Source organism: Palaemon carinicauda, chromosome 8 (assembly GCF_036898095.1).
Source record: "Palaemon carinicauda isolate YSFRI2023 chromosome 8, ASM3689809v2, whole genome shotgun sequence".
Taxonomy (NCBI): domain Eukaryota; kingdom Metazoa; phylum Arthropoda; class Malacostraca; order Decapoda; family Palaemonidae; genus Palaemon; species Palaemon carinicauda.
In genome coordinates, this window is record NC_090732.1 from 157,198,367 (window position 1) to 157,217,561 (window position 19,195).

Genomic DNA, 19,195 nt, shown 5'->3' on the forward strand with positions numbered 1-19,195 from the left:
TGGGCTGAGGAGCATGCGGTATGGTATGCAGAGCATGCTGTAAGGTATGCGGCTCATGCTGCATGGTATGCGGAGCATGCTGTAAGGTCTGCAGAGCATGCTGCATGGGCTGAGGAGAATGCCGCATAGTGCTGGAACCCGGCAACTCCTGATGCGGCAGCTCACGCATGTTAGCAGATGGTGCAGCAAGAACATGCGTCTGGCAGGGAGGACTGCGCATCGGTGGAGGAGCTCTCACAGGTGGGGTGTGGGAACAGGCAGCCGCAGTATCTGCTGAGTGCACAACCTCTGCGGGTTGTAGGTTAACAGGAGAGGTGTTAACCTTCTCGGCATGATACTCCTGCATGAATGCCGCAAGCTGAGACTGCATAGTCTGCAGCATGGACCACTTAGGGTCTACTGTGGTTGGAGCAACAACAGACGGAGCAGTAGCCTGTTGAGGGACCACTCTACCTCTCTTGGGAGGTGTGCAGTCATCAGATGACTGTGGCGAGTCCGAACTGACCCAGTGGCTACACCTGGGCCGTTGGACTAGCTCGGAAGGGACCTTACGTTTGAGCGGTCGTGAGACCTTGGTCCACCGTTTCCTCCTGGAAACTTCTTCCACAGACGAGGAATGTAAGGGCTCATTCGTCTGTATGTGGATGGGACGATCCTTAACAGATACGTCCGCAACCACTGAGGATACATCCGTGCGCCGATCAAGGCCTGCCGAACCCTTTGGTCCTTCGACATTGCTTCTCCCCTGGGCTTGGGAGCTTGCAAGAGGTCCCGGACTGGGAGGACGACTGGCACGCACAGATGTACCCTCATGCGCAACACTGACATTGACACTATGCACATCACTAGCACTAACACTTCCCACTGCACTCTTCGCTTTCAGCTCTCTGACATCTGCCAAGAGCTGATTGCGGTCACTAACCAACGACTCCACCTTATCACCGAGAGCCTGAATGGCACGCAACATATCAGCCATTGCAGGCTGAGCACTCGTAGCAGGTTCGGGAGTCACCACCACAGGGGAAGGAAAAGGTTGAGGGGCATGGGGAGAGGAAAAATCCACAGAGCGAGAAGAACTCCTCCTATCTCTCTCCTTCTCTAACCTACGTGCATATCTAAGGAATTCGTTAAAATCGAATTCCGAAAGCCCAGCACATTCCCCACATCGATCTTCCAATTGACAGGATTTACCCCTACAATTGGAACATACGGTGTGAGGATCTATAGAGGCCTTCGGAAGACGCCTAGTACAAGTCCTAACACTACACTGCCTGTATTTAGGAACTTGGGAATGGTCAGACATCTTGAATTTAGAAGTAGTCAAGGGGGAATTCCAAAATTAAGCAAAGTTCGTTACCAATAAATCAAATTAATTCCAAAAGCTTGCTAAGCTAAGGATAAAGCTTCCTGAACAGCGAAGGCTAAACTTTAGAGCAAATACATCACCAAATCGTGAACAAAAGACTCCAAAATCAACAGCGTATCCAAGTAGGTCTTGCCGGCGGCACGACAGAGGAAAAATTGAGTTCTTGTTGACAAGAAGTACTTGAGTACCTGACCACAGATGGCGCTGTTGAGTACACCCCCACCTGGATAGCGATCGCTGGCGTATCCCGACCGTAGATTTCTGTCGGGCAACGGAGTTGACAGCTACATGATCATCGGGTAAGTTTAATATTGAAAAATAGAATTTAAAACATTTAAGCTTTGAAAGAAGAATGAACAAAACGTCAGAATTGATTTACTCTTTCTGCAAAGTGAAACCGTGATACTCTCTCTCTCTATCGTAACGATAGAGCGCAAACTGCATAGCATAAATAAACTAAACGTTAGTTCATCTTTGAAAACAGTACGAAGACTATTCAAAGAAAATCTTTCATAAAATATCTATTAAAAAATATTCATTTAAAAAGTTTTAAATCATTAGCTCTTTAAAAGCTATTTACGATTGAAAGGGCTCAACGTTGTTTAACTTCGGTTTCCAAGTTAGGACCGCCTACTCTCAGGAAAGGTCGCATATAAACAAATCATTAAAATTTATTTTTATGTTTATTATAAATGGAAAGTTAATCAAAGAGGCCTAATAAAGGCGGTGAGATATAAAATATATAGAGGAAAATCTATAATTAATTTATAACTTGATAAGATAATTGCTAAAAGCCTAAACCCACTTCCGTCTAAGGGAAGGGTCGGCCATTTAAAAGTCAAAGAAAGTCCATACTCTCTTTGTCAACAAAAATTAAATCTATCCAAAAACGAGTTCAAGATTTAAGATGAAGATAAAACACCTGCACTGCGAAAGCTCAAACCAAAATGAAAGTACTTCACCAAATATGTTGAGAAAACTCCAGGTTCTACAGCGAATAAAAGTACGTCTTGTCGACACGTCGACAGAGAAGAAATTGAGTCTTTGTTTACATCGAGAGTGGTATCTGGCCGACAGTTGGCGCTGGTGGGCACACCCGCAACCTGTATAGCGATCGCTGGCGAGTTTTTATTGTATGTGTCTGTCGAGCAACAGAGTTGCAGCTATTATATATTCACCGGCTAAGTTAAATATTTAAAATTGTATTTTTCCTAACAGTACTTACCTCGAACTACTTTCTTAGGAGTATCTGGGATCTCCTCCCATCCGACCAGAATTTTGTGTAGTTTACCCTATTTTTATACCAGAGTATGATTTTTTTTTAACAAAAACCAGTAATTCATAATTATTCTGAATTTCTTTCTAGGTTAGAACTCTTAACAGTTAAGTCCCTGCTTCTGCTAAATGAAGAACCATGTAACAGAGGTCATCTTAATAGGTATCACAAGTAGTAAACCACCTATGTACAAGACAAAAGTTTTAATTTGCTAAAGCTTCAATTATGTACACAGATCAGCTAATCAGTCACAAGAAAACAAAGCTTCTACTCAGCAACCAAATAGATGAGGGATGAATAAGACATCCCCCTTGTATCTAATTTCTCTTATGTAAAATCAAGGAAAAGTACAGTGCATCAAAAACATTCTATACTGAATCCAAAAGAAGCCCTTCCTGCATCTGTTGGAAACTTTATAGTGTAACTCCATTAAGTTAATAAGGTTGAGGTAACTATATCTTTGCTTATTGCCAACTGAGTTTTTAATGTTTCTTAGCAAACTGTCTTTTAATCCGCTTTCAATTTGTTGTTGAGAAATTCCTTGATTCTGCTCATAACATTTGTATGACAGGTCTTTACGTTAGTGCTATTTCAAGGATCATGTTGTCAATCTTATACACATATGAGTTGGTGCACTAATTTTTTGTAAGATTATAACCTTTCTAACTAATTTAATAAAAGTGGTAGATGTAGATGGGTACTATAGTGAGTAAACATAGGCAAGTGTTATAAACTTGATACTAAAAATTTTCTAACAAGGAAAAGTTAAAAAAATACAGTAATAAGTCAAATGTGAAACTCACTTGAATCAATTAAAATTCAATGTAAAAACAAATAATTATCAATGTCTCAAATAAATTAAATCACAAGTATTCAAGGTAATTTGTACTTTTCCAAACTATGCAAACCCGAGTCTTTTTAACTTTTTAACTGGAGTATATCTTTAGTGAGCAGGAACGACCATTGAATTTTTAACAATGTAGGTATGGTAGCTAGCAGGAGGTAGGTGGGTATGCCCCAATGTATCAAGTCACTTTTGACCCTTGGCCCAAGGACTGAGCTGGGAGGTAAATGCAGAAAGAGTAACTTAAAAGGAATTTTTAAACAAACACAAATGTTAAAAGTAATTTGTATTTTTCATAGCAATACAAACCTGTCCTTAATTAGAGAGATTGTTTAAGTGCAAGCTAGAATTGCTCACTAAAAGTTGGATAATGAGCAATTCTCCAACTTGATAGGGAGTGGGGTGAAAAGCCCTGCCCCCTTTCCAGTCAGTGTTCACTTTCGTTTTGATATTTCGGCTCAGGACTTAGAAGGATGGTTTAAAGAAGGAAGTTCTATTAAAGGACTTAGGTTTGTATTGCTATGAAAAATATAAATCACTTTAAAAATAGGTCATTTGTTCCTATCAGTATACAAATCTTTGCCTTTAATCATGGAGAGAGACTTCTTTGTGGGCTGGATGTCCCCTAAAATCAAACTGGAATCAATTTCTTTCCTGGAAGTGATCAATGTTCGAGCTCCAAGGAATCAAAGCAAGGACCACTGCCACCTCCTATCTTTCTGTCATATGGGTAGTATATCCCACAGAAGGGATGCAAGTAAGTTACATATCAAGTATTATAATTAATTAATTGAATTGTTATAAGACCCAATATCCTCCTCCTTGTTACATGAGGATGGAGAATTACTTACTGTACTTGGAATTGAAGATGGTGTTCTGAATGTAACTTGGCAGCATCTGGTCCGAGCAGCTTGAAACATTTCAACCGCTTTGTCCCCGAGGGGGGAGGACAGAAGAATAAAGGAAAATGGCCACTTATAACATCTTTAATTCCAGACTTACATCTACAAATTACCAGAGATGAGATGCATCCTTGTTCAGTGTGAGAGCTGAGCTGGTTACACAACTTGAGCAGCCACCACAGGTCTAAGCATGTAGGTGTCAAAGGACTTGTGGGTGCACTTATGCAAGTAAAAGGCTATGAAGGTGGTTTGTCTATTCAAAACACCAGCCTTCACCACAGACAGATTCCTCCTAAAAATGAGGGTGGGGCTAATTCCCCGGACCAAGTGAGCTCAAGTCCTGACTGGCAACTAGACTGCCTCATATATCATCTCGCTAAGTAAGAAAGATATTGTGTTCCTTGAGACTTCTTTCTTGGGTCTGCCAGTGCTAACGAAAATTTTACGACATTCAAGGGTGAGGTATCAGGTACTTTACAGATAGCACAGCAGTGACCTCACGGACCACAAGAACACCTCCTCTTAATCCTCACCCAATGCCTCCCAATGAGAGGGGACGGAGAGGGAATCGAAACTAGGATCTTGTGCCGCCGGGTTCTGGAACTTGTCACTAAGTCCAGCACAAAACTAAAGGAGACTATCTTTACACCACTCAGCGTGGGTGACTGCATAAAAGAGATCATGCAACTCATCGGTTTCGGTAAGAATTTCATCGTGACAAAGAGGAAAAGACAATTTCAACATCATGCTAACATAAAGAAGAAAATTAGCTCTAATAAGAGTTCAGAGGTGGGTAATATCAAAGATATCTGTGGACTTAGTGAAGGAGAGAGAGAGAGTGTTGTGGATGAAGGAGTGACCATAAGCCTAAAGAAGCAAGATATTGAGCAAAGGGATCTTCATTTATGATTAAATTATGATAAATAACATTGTTTAGGTTCATTATCATTAAAAAAGGAACATAAAATTCATAATAATCATGATTTATTACCATTGTCTTTGTAAAAATACAAAGAAAAATTTTGAACACCCGTATCTCAAAACTATACTTATTGATCATCAAATTCTTTCTTCTCCCTTAGTTTTAAAGATATGCCACAGAGGAAAAGACAATTTCAACATCTTGCTAACACAAGGAAAAAAAATTTGCTCTAATAAGAGTTCAGAAGTGGGTAATGTTGGCGATATTAGCAGAGTTTGTGAAGGAGAGATACAATGAAGGAGCGACCGTCTCATCTAAAGAAGCATATTGAACAAAGGGATCTTCATTTCTGATTAAATTATAATAAATAACTTATTTTTGGTTTATTAATATCCAAAAGGGAACATAAAATTCATAATAATCATGATTTATTGATATTGTCTTTGTAAAGATGCAAAGAAAAACTTTGAATGCACGTATCTAAATCTATACTTATTGACCTTCAAATTCTATCTTCTCCCTTAGTTTTAAGGATATAGCATTGGAATTTGGTATATAACTTAGAAGGACATTATAAAACAATAAAATATAGCCATTTTTTCCATTTTTTATTCATATTTTTTCTTAGTTTTTTCCCCTGATATATAGGGTTTATTTTTTCACCATAATGAAAAAAAAATTCACATCAAGCAAAAAATTACTTTTAGGAGAAAAAAGGGATTTTGACGAAGGAAAAATCTATTTCTGGGCGAGGAACTTGTGTCGTCCAATGAAATGCTCCTCTAGCACCATTTCTAAGGCATAGTTATTGCTGAATATACCAGAGAAAAAAAGATGCATGGAAAGCCAGGAATAAACCTAGTTCGCACACACTACTATTTTATTGGAGGTCTACATCAGGTCTATATAGGGTAGTAATCCCAGGTCTTAATATTAAGTATCAAGGGAGGAAATAGAATTTGAAAAACACTCACTATCAGGATAAATCGCCTAGCGTCGCAAAACCAAAGTCAGAGGCAAAAATCCTATGCAGTTTGGAGATGTCCTAAGTCACCTTATTAAGTGATATGAATGACAAAGTCCTGTCTTTAAAAAACGGTATTAGCCGGCAGCCCCCCAAAGGCACAAACGGGGTACACGTAAAAGCCTTCAGAACCAAGGTAACATCCCACTAAGGGGGCCTGAGGTCCATAGGTGGACAAGACTTTGAATCTTCTAATGAGCATAGATAACTCCCAAGAAGAAGAAAGATCTAAGCCCTTCAATCGTAAGACAATACTAGAGGCTGAGAGCTAGTCTTTGACAGGCATGACTGAAAGACACTTCTTCTAGCAAAGGAAGACGAGGAAATCCGTGATATGTGTTAGATTTACTCCAGCCAGAGAAATATCCCTTCTACAACACCAATTGCAGAAGACAGCCGATATAACTTGGTAAACAGCTGTAGGGGAGCTCCTGAAATACCCAGACATCTTCTGTGCAGTGCCTTGCAAAAAGTCTTCTCTCAGAGGAGATGCTGGATAGTTTCCATCCATTAAGTGCTAACGACTCCACAGCATGATGCTATGGTACCTCTGCTAGTGTGGCTGACAGAGAAGTATGGGCCACTGGAGTAGTTCTCTCTGGACTTTGACTTAAAGCGCAAGCAGATCGGACTACCACACTCCATGGGGCCATCTGGAAATCACCAGGGTTATTCTAAGTCTTGAGAAAATCAAGTCTGTTGATTACTGGCCGGATCAGGCTGAACAGCAGAAAGGTATACACATCCAAGTGATCCCATGGGTGTTGGAAGGCATCTTTGAACAATGCCTATGGTTCTGGAACGGGGGAGGAAAGCACAGGGAGTTTCCCGTTTGTCCCCAAAGAGCCACACACGTCAAGAAGCCTTTCTGATCCCAGGGGATGCACAGACCATTATGCTGCTACAACCTGGTTCAAGCAACTGAGTGTGTCTGCTAACCCATTCCTCTTGCCCAGAATGTACTTGCTGACAACTCCATGGTGTGAAATGCCATCCAATTGTACATTCGGTTGGTTAGCTAGTAAAGGGGGCGCAAGACCGTGCCTTTTTGTTTGTTAACATAGGTTACAGATGTACAGATTACTTTCCTCTTGTATCAACACCCCTGAGACAACCAGATTGCTCATGTGTGCACCTCACCCAACGTTTGATGTGTCTAAGACCAGAAACAAGTCCGGAAGTAGCGAGTCGAATGGAACTCCCTTGGTGAGATTTACCTCGTTGTGCTACTAAGTCAGATCGTCCCAAACTCAGGAAGGAACAGGGGATCCCTGTCCACCAACCAGCAATCCTTCAGACACCATTAAAGAGTTCACTGGTGGAGGCAAATGTGAGGAATGAGCTTCTCCAATGAAGAAAGAAGATTTTGAAGACATTGCCAGTGCTGAGCAGGGATTTAAGCCTTGGACAGAAAGGATTGCAGCCTCCCTGATGCGATCATCTGTAAGACAGACTTTCTCTGCTGCCATGTCTAGTAGCATGCCCAGGTATGAGATTTGATTTCTCCCAGTTTATCACAATCCCCAGATCATGGCAAAACGCAAAAATCCGATTTCAATCCTGAAGCAACTGCCTCTTTGAAGAGGCCAGGATCAACCAAAAGTCAAAATCCGTCAAAAGACGTATCCCTCGTGAGTGGGTCTAAGCGGAACACTTGGCACACCATACCACAGAGGAAGAAGAGCAGGTAGTTTTGAGAGGTCTGATGAACAGGCACTTAAAAGTATGTATCCCTCAGGCCTATCAAAAGCATGAAGTCTCCCTCTCTGAATGAATACAGCACAGACTGTACTATCCCATTCCTGAACTTTGTATGGCAAACAAACTTGTTCAGTGGAGAGAGGTCAATGACGTCTCCAGCCACCAGTTAACTTTTCCACCAGGAAGTGATGACTGTAAAAGCCCGGAAATACTTCTTCAACAATGGTTCCACCTTTGCTAGCAAGGCCAGGGCTTTCTTGGATGTTGGATGCTCCAACAGAGGGGTAATGCTGGCATCAGCATCTCCCTCCCCTCTTCCCACTGCCACTCTTCCTAAATGGAGAGACTTGGTTGATCAAAAATACTGTGCATGCACAGGCTCTTTTCGAAGAGGCTGAAGGGGACACAGGACCCTTCATTGACCCTAGCTTGACTGAAACCGAAGCTTTGGTCTCTGTCCCTTTTGAAGTGCCTGGGGCCTTGAAAAAGACAGCACGGTGGATCAAAGAATATTGCGAAGCAGTCCTCTATGAATACAGCGCCACTGGTAAATGACCATCCAGCAGAAGTGGCGGCACACCAGACCGACAAATTCCTCAACGCCGACGCCACCTCTGAGGTAACTTGTCTTGAGAAGTGAGAAACCAATGCATCTCGCTTCTTCAAGACCCAGTTAGCCCGTAGGTTTACTGACTAAGGACCAAGGAAGGAGACTGCCTTCCCGTCCGACAGTACAAAACTCTTGTACTTCTTCAAAACCTACGGAGTTAATAACTTTGTTGGCTTTGCGAATTACATAACTGCCCTTGGCCACTGATCAAGCCATGAAATAGAGTGGATAGCGGCCAAGGCCAAAGCCTTCATAGCCACAGACTCAGATGCCGAGAATGACATGACTTAATTTTAGTCTCTCCAACGAAAACCAGAGCACAGTAACAAGTCAATCTGCAGAGGTGCAGTCATCGCATTCTCTTGTGTGTATAACCTCCGCTGCCTGGAGAGGGGTGGTGGCAAGATCTTGCTCGACCTGCTGGCATGCAGTGAAGTCTCAGTCACGTAGATGTGATTATCCACTAGGTCAGAGACCAAGTATACCAGAGCACCAGCCACCTGTTGAGACACTATCACTTGAGAGATATTGGATCTTTTGACTGGTCAGACAGTACTACAGTGTACATTATCTCTCTCTCTGGTTACGGCTTATTTTTCCTTTGCCAACACACCGAATAGTCTGGCCTATTCTTACCACATTCTACTCTTTCCTTATACACCTGACAACACTGAGATTACCAAACAATTCTTCTTCGCTCAAGGGGTTAACGACTGCTAGGTAACTGTTTAGTGGCTACCGGTACTTTCTATTTTTTTGGCTATGGTAAGCAGCTCTTCTAGGAGTGTACTATAAAATCAAACCATTGTTCTTTGGTCTTGGTTAGAGTTCTCTTGCTTGAAGGTACACTTTGGCACACTATTCTATCTTATTTCTCTTCCTCTTGTTTTTTTTTTTAGAATTGTTTATAGTTTATATATGAAAGATCTAATTCAATGTTGTTACTGTTTTTAAAATATCTTATTTTGATTGTTCACTATTTTTCTTGCAGTTTATTTCCTTGTTTCCTTCCCTCACTGAGCTAGTTTTCCTTGTTGGAGCCCTTATGCTTACAGCACCTTGCTTTTCCAACCAGGGTTGTAGCTTAGCTTTATAATAATAATAATAATAATAACAATAATAATAATAATAATAATAATAACAATAATAATAATAATAATCAGACTAGGGCTTCAAGCCTGGTAGGACACCCTAGTGTTGATCCATGACAAAAGTCCTTGCAGTGGTAACTATTATACCAGGCTTACACTCCAAATGAAGGACCCTGAAGGAATCAGTTAGCTCATGAGATCATTTACTCCCTCCGGATGGAGAAGAACGACTCTACAAGGACAAGGACGCTCTCCTATTCAAAGCAAAAATTGGGACGGGTGCGAAGTCTTACCTTCACCAGGTCTTAATTGAAAACCATCATATGAGACTCCCAATTGTTTGATAAACTCTGGAGGTACAGGTCAAAGGATAATAACTAATAATCCCTCCAAATGAGGAAGAGCACCTCCTTAAGGGCCTGGGCATGCCTCCTATGTCATGATACAGTAGGTATGATGAAGGTAGGAGCAATGCTCAGTACCAACTAGCCTACAGACTCACCTGACCAAACCCTAAGGCAGTGGTTTCTAATCTTTTCTAATTCTAGCACCATTCCTTGAAAGGCATGTATCTTCCAGCCCTCCACCCCTCTTTCCTTAATTAATGTAATTTACTGGCATAGTCAGCAAATGTTAATAATATCACTATCTATCTATCTATACTTCTATACACTTACCTTCACTAATAAAATGCTTGCATTTTTACTCTAAGCAAAGTTCCTCAAATCTCAAAGAGGATGTGATGAAACTGTGACTCATTTCTTTTTCTATTGCTATGCGAGAAGGGTATTTTGTTTAAAAAAGCTATAAAACTGAAACTTGATTCATAAAACCATAATATTGAAAAATGTAATAAAACATCAATGGCCTTTAATGACAAGAAAGATTGTTACTCTAACTTGTAGCCAAAATGTATGCCAACATTCTCCATCAAACAAATTTTTCAATGAACTCTCACATGAAAAATCGATAAATTGCACCTGTTCAGATGTAGAAAGTTTACTTGTAAACTTATAACTAAATGGGTTCTTCATCAATCTGTATCCACGTACAGGACATTTTGACATCGGTATACAATTAATTTCAATCTTGTGTTTTAAAATATTTATAAGAAATTCTTGTAAATTTGGAATGACAATAATGTTATTTTCTACATTCATTTTCCATAACTCAATTTTCTTCACAAATGCACTTATTTTTACTTTGCATGAAAATATTCATGTGAGGCCCAGCATAGATTGATTCTGATGGTCAAGTTTTTAAAAAATGTCAACTTTGTGAGCAAGTTTTTGGATGAATAGTCGTTAAGTGAACAAATCACTATCTCTGACTTCATTTTCACAAAGGAATGTAGCAATTTCACTTCTAATTTCATCACATTCTCCTAAGTACTTTTCCATAGAGAAGCCAGCATGATTCACAATAATATTGGAGAGCAGTGTGTTCTGAACCAAAATCTTAAAAAAAAAAAATTGTAAAATGTCTTCCTATTTATGGACTGCTTATTATGTAATTTACAGACCAGACAAAATCTTTGAGCAAAATACCTAATTCTTCATTCATACTTTTAACAAATGGGAAACACTGCACTATATGAATGATTTCTTTCTGGTAATCGGTACAATTTTCATATTTGCAAATTTTTTCTTTTATAATTGTTTGATTCCTTAATATAGAATTTGAAATTGTTTATATATTTAGACAATTACATTTCATATTCATACCTGAAAAATTTCATCAAAATTCAGAAAATCTGAATTTCAGTAGTTAGTTTTCAGATACAATTATCCTCGTCATGGCCCCGAGGGGGGTGAGCCCCACACGTTGGAAAAAACTGCCAAAAGGCGATGGTCAACGGATAAGATTTGGCAATCATTCCCAAAGGAGAAAAGTGCACACTAGAATTCCCAAGAAGCTTTTGTCAGATGTCTCTTGTGTGACTAGAGTACAGTACTAATACTTCTGGAAAATGTTTCTGAAAAAGGGATAGAGTAAACTTGCCCTTCTCTCCATCTATTCCTTGCTACTGTATCATGAGTGGTTCAGAGTTACCAACTAATCAGGAACCAATGAGCTACTCTCGGTTTCCTGATATAAGTACAAGGATACTCCCAACCAAACAGCATACTAAGGTATTTGTCGTTTGCCTGGGCAGAGTGATCCAAGGGGTAGCCTTGTTTTGTCCTGGCAAGACTCCAAAGAAGCATTCCAGGTGACCCAAGCTTAACACTCAAGTTAGCAACTGAGGAATGAAAGAGGTGCTTTAGAATAAAGGAAGGCTCGCATCCACTGCAAGTCCTTCAAGTTACCAATAGTATGAAGTTTCCCTCTCTAGAGGCTGATTATGGAGTTCAAGTTGCAACTGAAAACAGCCTAAAACCTACAGGTTCGGACAAGAGGAGAAAGAACTTGTACTCCATCCTTACAACAACTCATCATGAGCCAATGGGAGAGGAGACTGGAAATCACACTAGAGTTTCCGTGCAAAAACCAGGATCATTCCACCTCTTTTGCATGTCTAGAGATCTAACCTGGAAGATAGACCTAGACTTAACATGGAGGGGGAATAAAGAGATAAAACATGTGCAGGGAACGCCTTCTTCTTCCTTTAACCCCCTTCCTGGATTGAGTTTGGGAAGAGGCAGGTTTTCCATTCAATGGCCACTCCAGCTCCCAATGAAGACATCATCCTATTTAGAGGACAAGGGCTTGTATACTCATAGGAAGGAACAGATTGTACAAATTAAGATTTATGACCTAAAGCCATGAGATGAGACAAACACACTGAGTTTGGGAAGAGGCATGTTATCAATTCAATGGACACTCCAGCTCCCAATGAAGACAACTAACACACACACACACATACACACACTCTTTTTTAATGGATATAAAATATTGCCTACTAACCCAGGATTGCTTCGTGTATGCCGAGGGGTTTTTGACACAAACAACATCTTTCGGGGTCTAGCTTGAGATAATTCAGGTCTCCAGTTCCAAGGTCTGGCATAGGGATGGTCTAACATCACTATATCAGACTCACTTTCCTGAAAAAAAAAGCATTTCATAATTATTTAATGTTATTTTTATTAACACAGAATTCTAAAATCTTTCAACTGTTTTAAGGAAACATGGCAAAAAAAATTAAGATACTTTTAACCAGCACCCATGGGAATTTGCTGTTGCCAGATGATAAAAAATGTTTTTATCATCTGGCAACAGCTTGAATACAAACATTTGTCCTTTACATAGGATAGAATATCAGCTAAGCTAGAAAATATCACAAATTTGAAGTAAATTGTATTTTTCCTAACAAAACTTACCTCAAACTACTTTCTTAGGAGTATCTGGGATCTCCTCCCAACCGACCAGAATTTTGTGTAGTTTACCCTACTCCCGTTTTCTATGCGGGGTAACCTCTGGCGGAGTGATAAGCGCCCAGAGACGACCCGGGGTCAGAGAGCATGCTTGCTCAGGCCTCGATCTCCAGTAAGTTTTTGACAGATAGGTTTCTACTAAGTCCTGTAAGGCACTTGGGGTAGGATAGGCGGGCCATAACCCGAAAGTAGTTCGTGGTAAGTACTGTTAGGAAAAATACAAATGACTTAAAATTTGTGATTTGTTCCAACACAGAGTACTTACCTCAAACTACTGTACTTTCTTAGGAGACTTATACCTTAGGAGGTGGGAGTGTCCCACAGGACCCAGAGACCGTGATGAGGAGAGAAAAGGGGAACCTAGATAGGAGGCTAGGTTCTGCTGACCCCCCAAGAGAAAACACGAGAAATAGGGAAAACTACCCAAAAAACTATCTTAGTATCTAAGTAACTCACCTCTGTAAAAATCCTTGGAGAAGTATTCATTCACTGACGATGTATCCCATGGCAGTTAAAGGATTTTAGGGTCATTTCAGGGAAGGTAATAGGGGAAAAGAGGGGATAAGGAAAGAACCTGTGTCTCTTGGACTTACTGCCCGTGGTTTTTCCTGGGGCTACACCTTGAAATCTTTTGAAGCGCGGAAATGACGGGACCGAGAGAGAATCCGTCCAGGGATCTCCTCGAACACTCCTTCAAGTAGTGAGCTGTGAAGGTTGACTGACTAGCCCATGTACCTTCCCTCAGGATTTGGCCGACTGCCATGTTCTTCTCAAAGGCCAACGAAGTACTAAGCCCTCTCATGTCGTGGGGTCTAGGCTTCCCCGGGAGAGGAACCCCTGCACTACTGTAGGCTCTCATGGTCACCTGCCGTAGCCAGAAGGAGATCGTATTCTTGGAGATTGACTTCTTTACTAATCCTGAGGAGACGAACAGACTCTTGATTTCGGGTCGAAGTCTGGCTGCCCTTTCTAAGTACTTCAGTACCGCTCTCACAGGGCACAGAAGCAAGTCCCTCGGGTTGTCCGAACGAGGGATTGCTGGCACCGAGAATCCTTCAAACTTGGGGTCCCAGACTACTGGATTCTGGGTCTTGGCCATGAAGGATGGTACGAACCTGAAGGTAGCTTCACGCCAACCCTTCGAGTGTGACACCTCATACGACAGTCCATGAATCTCCCCTACCCGTTTTGCTAATGCCATCGCTAACAGAAAAACTGTCTTGAGGGTGAGCTCTCTGTCCAAGATGATCTTTAGGGGTTCGAAGGGAAGTTCTGACAGCATCTTCAGGACTCTAGCCATGTCCCACTGGGGCGCCCTAATGGCCTGAGGGGGACACGATTGCTTGAAGCTCTAGATGAGCATCAAGATGTGTCTGGAGGTACCCAGGTCAATGCCCTTTAGGAGGAAGACTTGTCCCAGGGCAGCCCAGACTCCTTTAATGGCTGGGATGGACATGTTCACCCTATCCCTGAGATAGACTAAGAAGTCAGCTATCTCCGGGATGGAGACCTGCAATGGCTTGATGTTCTTCGAGATGCACCACTTCGTGAAGGTAGCCCATTTTGCCTGGTATACTGCGGCTGACGAACGTCTCAGGTACCCTGACATCCTTGTTGCTGTCGTCGCCGAATACCCTTCCTTCCTCTGGAGACACTCGATAACCTCCACGCGTGAAGGCAGAGGGACCGAGGGTTTTCGTGGAACCTTTGAAAGTGTGGTTGCCAGAGAAGGTCTGGTCTGTCCGGAAGGTGCCAAGGTGGAAGGCGCGCCAGTTCCTTTAGATCCGCGAACCACTCTCTCTCCGGCCACCAGGACGCTACCAAAGTCATCCACAGGTTGTCCGCTTGCCTCACCCTGTTGAGGACATGCCTGAGCATTCCGAAGGGAGGGAAGGCGTAAACGTCGAGGTTGTCCCAAGGGTGTTGGAAGGCGTCCTCGAACGCCGCCCCTGGATCTGGCACAGGAGAACAAAACACGGGGAGCTGTGTGTTCAGTCTCGTGGCAAAGAGGTCTATCGCTGGTGAGCCCCACTTCTGAATAAGAGTCTTGGCCACTTCCGGGTGCAAGGACCACTTGGACCCTACCACTTGACCCATTCTGCTGAGGCCGTCGGCCAGGACGTTTCTCTTCCCTGGGATGAATCTGGCCGAGATCTTGATCTGCTCCCTTTCTGCCCATTCCAGAAACTCCAACGTGAGGTCGCACAGCTCCTTTGATTTTATTCATCCTTACTTCTTTATGTAGGCCACCACCGTGGCGTTGTCGCACATCAGTGCCACGGTGTTTCCCCGGAGCCGATGAACGAACTCTAGGCATGCTCTTCGCACTGCCATCATTTCTAGTACGTTTATGTGCAGGTTCTTCTCTTCGGCTAACCATCTTCCTCTTGCTATGCTGTCGAGGAGATGAGCACCCCAACCCTCCTTGGATGCGTCCGTGAACAGGAGCATCTCCGGAGGGTCTGCTGCGAAGGGCATCCCCTTGAGGGTGTTCGATCTGTCGTGCCACCACTCTAGGACTTCCTTCGTCTCCGGGGACATCGGGACCACCTCTGGTTCCAGGTCTCCTTCAGGTTCCATTGTACTCCCCTGAGTTTGAGTCTCCCCTATGGGACTAGCTTCTCTAATGACACGAGGTGGCCTATCAGTCTCTGTCAGTCCTTGGCTCTCCTGGGCTGGCGCGACAGGAAGGGCCGTAGGATCTGGTCCAAGTTGTCCAGTCTCTCCGCGGAAGGGAAGGCTGTCACCAACCGGGAGTCCAAGACTATCTCGAGGTGGGTCATCCTGGTGGAGGGTGTCAGTTGGGACTTCTCCAGGTTGATGATGATACCCAGGACGTTGCAGAACTGCAGGAGCTTCGCACCTTGCTCCCTCAGTACTTCCCCGAGGCTGAAAGCAACAACTAGTCGTCCAGGTACCGAATCAGGCGGATGCCCTGTTCGTGTGCCCAGGCTGAGACTGTTAAGAAGACCCTCGTGAAGACCTCAGGGGCTGTGGACAGACCGAAGCAGAGGGTCTTGAACTGCAACGTTTGGGTACCCCATTTTACCCTTAGGTACTTCCTACTGGAGAGGTGAACAGGGATCTGGAAATATGCGTCCTTGAGGTCTATGGACATCATGAAGTCTCCCTCCCTCAAGGCCGCTAGGACCGACTTCGGAGTGTCCATCTAGAAGTCGGTCTTGCACATGAACCTGTTGAGAGCTGAGAGGTCTATGACTGGTCTCCAGCCCCCTGTCGCTTTCTCCATCAGGAAGAGTCTGCTGTAAAACCCTGGACCCCGGTTCTTGACTGGTTCTATTGCCCCTTTCGCCAGTATCACAGAGACCTCTTCTTATAGTGCCGTCCTTCTCAAGGGGTCTTTCGGTGCCAACCATTCCGCCTGAAGATCTGGTATCAGAGGTGGGGGGTCCGCCAGGAAGGGCAACCTGTATCCTTCTTTCAGAACTGTTACAGTCCATGGATCCGATCCGTGGGCTTGGGCTCGCCATGCTTGCCAAGAATGTTTGAGGCATCCCCCAACCTGAAGCTTCGGCAGGAGTAGAGGGCCTCTCTCCCTATCTCCTTCGAGAGGCACGGCCTGAACGACCTCTTCTGGCGGCCTAATAGGAAGGCCTGAAGGCTGACTGCGCAGCCGGCGTTCCTCTACGTGAGGGCAGTGAAGGTTGCTGCCAGGACGTAGTAGGGGCGTCTCTCCTGGGCTGGCTAGGTGAGGCGCGAGAAGGGAGAGAGAGGTCGGAGGGTCTCCTTCTATGGGCAGGTCTTCTCGCTGGAGGTGGTCTGGGTTCTCCCGCATCCTTTAGCTTCCTAACCCTCTCTACCGTCTCCTCCACCGCCTTCAGGGGGGAACACTGAGTCGTCCCACAGTGGCAGGCTCCTCAGGGACCTCGCTTCTCTGTCAGAGAGCCTCCTGACGAGCTTGTTGAGCACAGTGTCCCTCTTCCGCAGTATCCAATTGGCGACTTGTGCGATGGATTGGTAGGAGAGGAACTTTAGGGCCTTACCTCCCGAGCTAATCAGCTCCTTCAGCAAGGCCTGATTCTCCAGGATTGCGAGGTCGTGCGAGGATTGGAACCCCACCAGCGTGGAGGCCCACCAATCCAGCCACGATGACACATGCACCAGGTCCTTGGCCAGCTCCTCCATCATGGACGTTTCCGCAGGGGAGAAACAAACCGGGGCAGTGGTAGCCCTCTCCTCCGCCGCTCCTTGTCCCAGGATGGCGACTGCTGACTCCACCGTACAGGGACCCGCGCGGTGTCCTTCAGGAAGGTAGAACCGGCTCTGTGTCTTCAGGCCCTGGAGAAGTTTGGAGGCGCTCTGGCTCTTGGGAGCCTCCGCGTGGTTGGCTACAATCTTGTCAACGTGCGCCATACCCAGCCTAACATCCCTAGCCAAAGGGAGGGATAGCGAGGGCCTCTGTTGCACAGGTGCTTCCACCAGCCTGCTGAGGCTTGAGAGCCAGACTTCGTCAGTAGAGGGCTGAGGTTCGTACAGCCTGTGGTGACGCCTAATGAGGCCTATCACCTTCCTGTAGGCCGAAACTTCCGCTGCCGAACCTTCTACACCGTCCTCTACATTCTCCGTCGGGCGCTCCAGTGCTCGTGACGGAGGACCTCCGACGGGGGGAGCCGCACGGGGAGGAGGCATCTTCCCGGAGTGGTCCAGTCTCTGCGGGTCAGGGTGTAGGACGGGCATCGCCGCAGGGATGGAGGCCTCCGTCCTAAAGTTTTCTCTTTTCCCGGTGGACCAGGGGTCTGCGGGCTTGCCCGTCGAGGGAAGGAGTCTCTCTCCTTCCGAACGATTTGTCGTAGATTTTGAGGCCGGGACGCGGCTGCCAGACCGAAGGGGCGACTCTCTCCGCTGGGCGGATGGAGTCGGAACATTCGCGGACTTATGCCTGTCCCTTGGGGCCTGAAGAGACGACTCCCTCCGTCGATCATATCTGCTGCTGGAGACAAATCCTACTGGTGAGCGGGGCCTAGGGGGCCATCCCGAGGTGCTTGGGACTGCTGAAGCCCCCAGGAGTTGGCTACGGGGATGGCGACCCGCAATCATTCTTCCTCCGGCGAGTCGCTTCTCCTATACTTCCTCCTGGGGGATCTCAAGCGCCTACCCATGTGGCGGGATCTGGAACGGGAACGTGAGCGAGACCGTCTCCTGCGGGACCTATCTCGCCGTCTCCTATAGTCCCTCAGGGCTCCATCTTCCGATGAGTAGGAGTAGCCCTCAACCGAGAAGCTCAAAGACCTGTAGGACCTCACTGAAGGGCCTGAGTCACGCCACGTTGCTGGTGGGTCCACATGGTGTCCGGTCGGCGATGAAGGCTCCAGGAAGATGGACGGGAACATAGCTGAAGGTGCTGGAGGGGAGCGGGGGAGCTCCTCGCTGGGGAACCAGGTCTCAAACTCCTCTTCCATCCTCAGGGGAGATCTGAAGGGCGTCTTCGGAGGCGTCCATGCAAGGGGGTCTGACGGCGGCGAGTCTTCCTTCTCGGCGGCAACCTCGGCTGCTGACGCACCTGAAAAACCTGCCCAAGAGGCGGGAGAAGAGGCTGCAGCAGTTTTACCCCCCCCATAGGATCGTCTGATGAGACGGGCCCTGCTTTCACCAAGGCTCCGTCCCCCAAACACACTCCCGTCCCTCCCTCAGACAAAATCCCACTGTCAGGTAAATCAGATTCCTAGGGAAGGGCCACAGGCCTCTTCCCCGCAACAGACTTACCTCGACCCCTACACTGGGTAGGGGAAGGCGGCAGAGAGACACTGTCCGAAGAAACGCCGGGCGAAGCGAAAGGCGAAGAGACGCTCGGTTTCCTAGGTGAACGTCTAGAGGTCTTCTTCTTCTTGGTGCTGTAGCGCACCCACTGCACCTCGTTCCAGGACTCGCACTCCGGACACGTGACTGTAGGGGAACACACTGCCCCTACACGAAGAACACAAGGAGTGCGGGTTAACTTCAGGCTTAGAGAGGAAGGCACCACACGATTTACCAGCCATAGGCCCAGGGCAACGACGGGGATGCTCCATAACGCACTAGTAAGACACCGCGAGACACAGGAACACAGAGGGAAAAAGATAAGGAA

The 19,195-nt window shown here is 45.2% G+C and overlaps 2 protein-coding genes across 2 annotated transcripts in view; both read right to left on the reverse strand.

The window, feature by feature from the left end:
- Positions 1–19,195, reverse strand: part of LOC137646049 (mediator of RNA polymerase II transcription subunit 23-like) — a 714,542-nt gene that overhangs the window by 342,538 nt on the left and 352,809 nt on the right. The gene's annotated exons all lie outside the window — the stretch shown is intronic.
- Positions 1–19,195, reverse strand: part of LOC137644756 (KAT8 regulatory NSL complex subunit 3-like) — a 129,920-nt gene that overhangs the window by 71,394 nt on the left and 39,331 nt on the right. Inside the window, exon 4 of the mRNA XM_068377653.1 lies at positions 12,644–12,780. Coding sequence (XP_068233754.1) covers positions 12,644–12,780 — 137 coding nt within the window. The remainder of the gene's footprint in view (positions 1–12,643; positions 12,781–19,195) is intronic.